This window comes from Alligator sinensis, unplaced genomic scaffold (assembly GCF_000455745.1).
Source record: "Alligator sinensis unplaced genomic scaffold, ASM45574v1 scaffold915_1, whole genome shotgun sequence".
Taxonomy (NCBI): Eukaryota; Metazoa; Chordata; order Crocodylia; family Alligatoridae; genus Alligator; species Alligator sinensis.
This window is the reverse complement of record NW_005842597.1, coordinates 797,639-800,563: the sequence shown is the minus strand read 5'-3', so window position 1 is coordinate 800,563 and position 2,925 is coordinate 797,639. Positions and strand designations below refer to the sequence as shown.

General features: G+C 45.0%; 1 protein-coding gene across 3 annotated transcripts in view; it reads left to right on the top strand.

Moving 5' to 3' along the window:
* The window catches only part of ORC5 (origin recognition complex subunit 5), a 150,228-nt gene that overhangs the window by 30,843 nt on the left and 116,460 nt on the right, over window positions 1–2,925 (top strand). For all 3 annotated transcript variants that reach the window (XM_006032955.3, XM_025214712.1, XM_025214713.1), the window contains exon 7: window positions 1,222–1,352. In XM_006032955.3, the coding sequence (XP_006033017.1) occupies window positions 1,222–1,352 (131 nt within the window). The remainder of the gene's footprint in view (window positions 1–1,221; window positions 1,353–2,925) is intronic.

The window sequence follows — 2,925 nt, the reverse complement described above, 5'->3', positions numbered from 1 at the left end:
CCCCGGGATCTGTGCAGGGCAGACTGGGTTCGGGGCTGCGCCAAGCTCTTCCCGGCAGGGCATGGCTGTGCTTGGAATGGGCTACGGGGGAGGGGGGAGCACTGCAGCCACAAATTTGCCATAGCCCCTTCCCAGCGCACCCCTGCCCTGCCAGGAAGAGCTTAGCGCAGCCCTGACCCCAGCCCACCCCATGTAGATCCAGGGGCACGTGCCCCCCTGCCCTCCTGGATGAGTGGTGGGAGCAGTGGAGGGAGCTGCCGGACCAGCCGCTGGACCAGAAGCTCCCAGCTGAGCAGGGCGTGGCGGGGGGAGCCACTTCCTCCCCCCTTCCCATGCTGCCTGGATGAGCTGCCACTCCATCCTGCCCTGCCCCAGCTGGGCAGCCCCTGCCCCAGTCCCATGCATCTTTCCCTGCGGGGGGCCTTGATCTGCTCCCCCAAGCCCCTTCCCTTCCCCCTCCCACCATACCAGACTTACCAGCTGGAGGCAGCTCTCCATGCTGCCGGACTGTGCTCCTCGCCACTTGTGCTGTGCTGCAGCTGCCTGTGTGCATGGGCCATTTATCGGCCAAATTATTGGCCTGATATGGCCAATTTCTGATATATTAAATTTTGTTTATATAGTTGCCAATCCAATATTGGACCAATGTATCAGTGGACCTCTAGAATTGTGCCATGTGAACATGCTCTACATTACTTTAATCTTTAACGCCCAGTGTCCCTCAACTTCTGTAGGACTAGAAGTCTCACTTTACTTATCTCTTATTTTCAGGATTTTCTTTAGAGTGTTCGTAGTCAGATGCATGTGGCTGTAGAACAGCAATACCTGATGGAATTACAAGAGCATCTTTACAAATCTGCATGTTTGTCAAGGTCCATCTGTGGTTTAGTGTCTTTAGAGCCTTTACATTTTGGCAATACAGTGTTTCTTGTCCTTAAGCCTTTTCTTGAAATTAATTGCCAACATAGTTAATGTGGGTATTTAAATAGTGTATTTGTGGGTGTTCTTGGGAGAATAAAGTTGGCGTTGAAAGAACTGCAGTGTGTTTTGTTTCTCATCTTGGCCCTTTGGTGTGTTGTTATTCTTGTTGTGGCTAGGTTTCAGTGGTACAGCTGATTAGCACAGCTTGGCTTGTGCTGCACTGCATGTATAAAATACGATCCTAGCAAGGCAACCAGCAGCTTTAAAAAAAATAAATTAAACCTATTTATCTCTGAACAGGACACCTGCAAAAGATTCTGTCTCATGATCATCCTCCAGAGTATTCTGCTGATTTCTATGCTGCCTACATTAACATTCTCCTTGGTGTCTTCTACACAGTCTGCAGGGACCTGAAAGAGCTTCGACATCTGGTGAGAGACCTGTTAGACTTTTTTCATGATGCAAATCTGGAAGCTCTAGATTTATTGCTGTGTTTGGATGAACAGAAAGTGATAAAATATATGGCATCCAAATACCATTGTGTGTGTCAAAAACAGTTAGTGACCAGGTGTGCAGACAGATGAAACAGTTGCAGTTATCACACACTAACAAGCAGAAAGTCCACACACCCCCCCCTTTACAATGGTGTACTTGCTCATCTGTCCCTGACTTATTTCTCTAATATATAAGGCATGGACAGATGAACAAGTACATCATTGAAATACCAGAATGATATTTGGATGCCATATATTCAAGGCTCTTGAATCACCAACTCTTTTTGTGGAAAGAACAAAATCTTCTTTACGCACAGAACTAATATCTCAAAACCATTAATGATACTTAGTATTTTTCTAGTACTTTCATGCTCAGTGCTTTTCAAAAACATGATATAATTAATCCACTCTCCAGGCCTGATGAGTATTATTAGCCCCATTGATCATTGGGCATAATTATACATATTACATAAATTATACATATTACATTTATGAAATGTCAGTTTTCTAACAAGACCCATGGGCTCCTGTGTTTTAGATACAGAACTTTTACACATTTTTTCAACTTTCAGATCTTTAGAGTTATTTAAATAGAAAGATTATATCATGATTCTGTATCCTGACTCCTTGGTAATCAAATTGAGATACTGAAACTGTTTTTTAAAAGATGAAGAAAAAGCTAGAGCTAGATCTGTTATACATACATGGAGAACATATAAGTATTTCATAGAAGGATTAACATCCATGGTTACTTGTTAAAACAAAAATCTTTCCTGCTCACAAGGTTACTGAATGATGTGCTCAGGAGAGTGTGTCTGTCCTATATAATATTCAAATCTAATACATACACTTGTAAGGTATAATGGAAAGTGATTATATCAGTATCCTTTTATTTCCTGGCACACCACTGAACACTTACATGTACTGTCATTACTTTCTGATTATAAGCTTACATTTAAACACACATCACCCTTTATATATGAATAGTCTCTGAAGGTTTGGTGGGTGGTTGTTGGCACGTAGACACTATGAGAGGCCATCTACCCTTCTTTTAGTCATGAGGCTGGGAATGGAACTCAGCATTCTGTGTGTGTGTGTGTGTGTGTGTGTGTGTGTGTGTGTGTGTGTGTGAGAGAAGGTAAGCAATACAACAAGAGGTGCACTGATACATCGGTCCAATATCGGATTGGCACCGATATAAAGAAAATTGGCTGCATCAGAAATTGGCCCAGTGCGGTGATTAATTTGGCCGATAAATGCCTGTTTGTGCGCTCAGCAACAGCACAGCATACAGGCAGTGAGGAGCACTGTCCGGCCATGTGGAGAGCTGCGTGCAGCTGGCAAATCCGTTGTGTGGGGAGGGAAGAGGCATGGGAGGGCACATCAATGCCCCCTGTGGTGAGGGAGGGAGGGAGTGGGGCAGGGGCAGAGGATGCCCAGGCAGGATGAAGTGGGGTATGGAACAAGGCTGCAGCTCATCTGGGGGGGGTGGCTCCTGCCACTGCTTGAA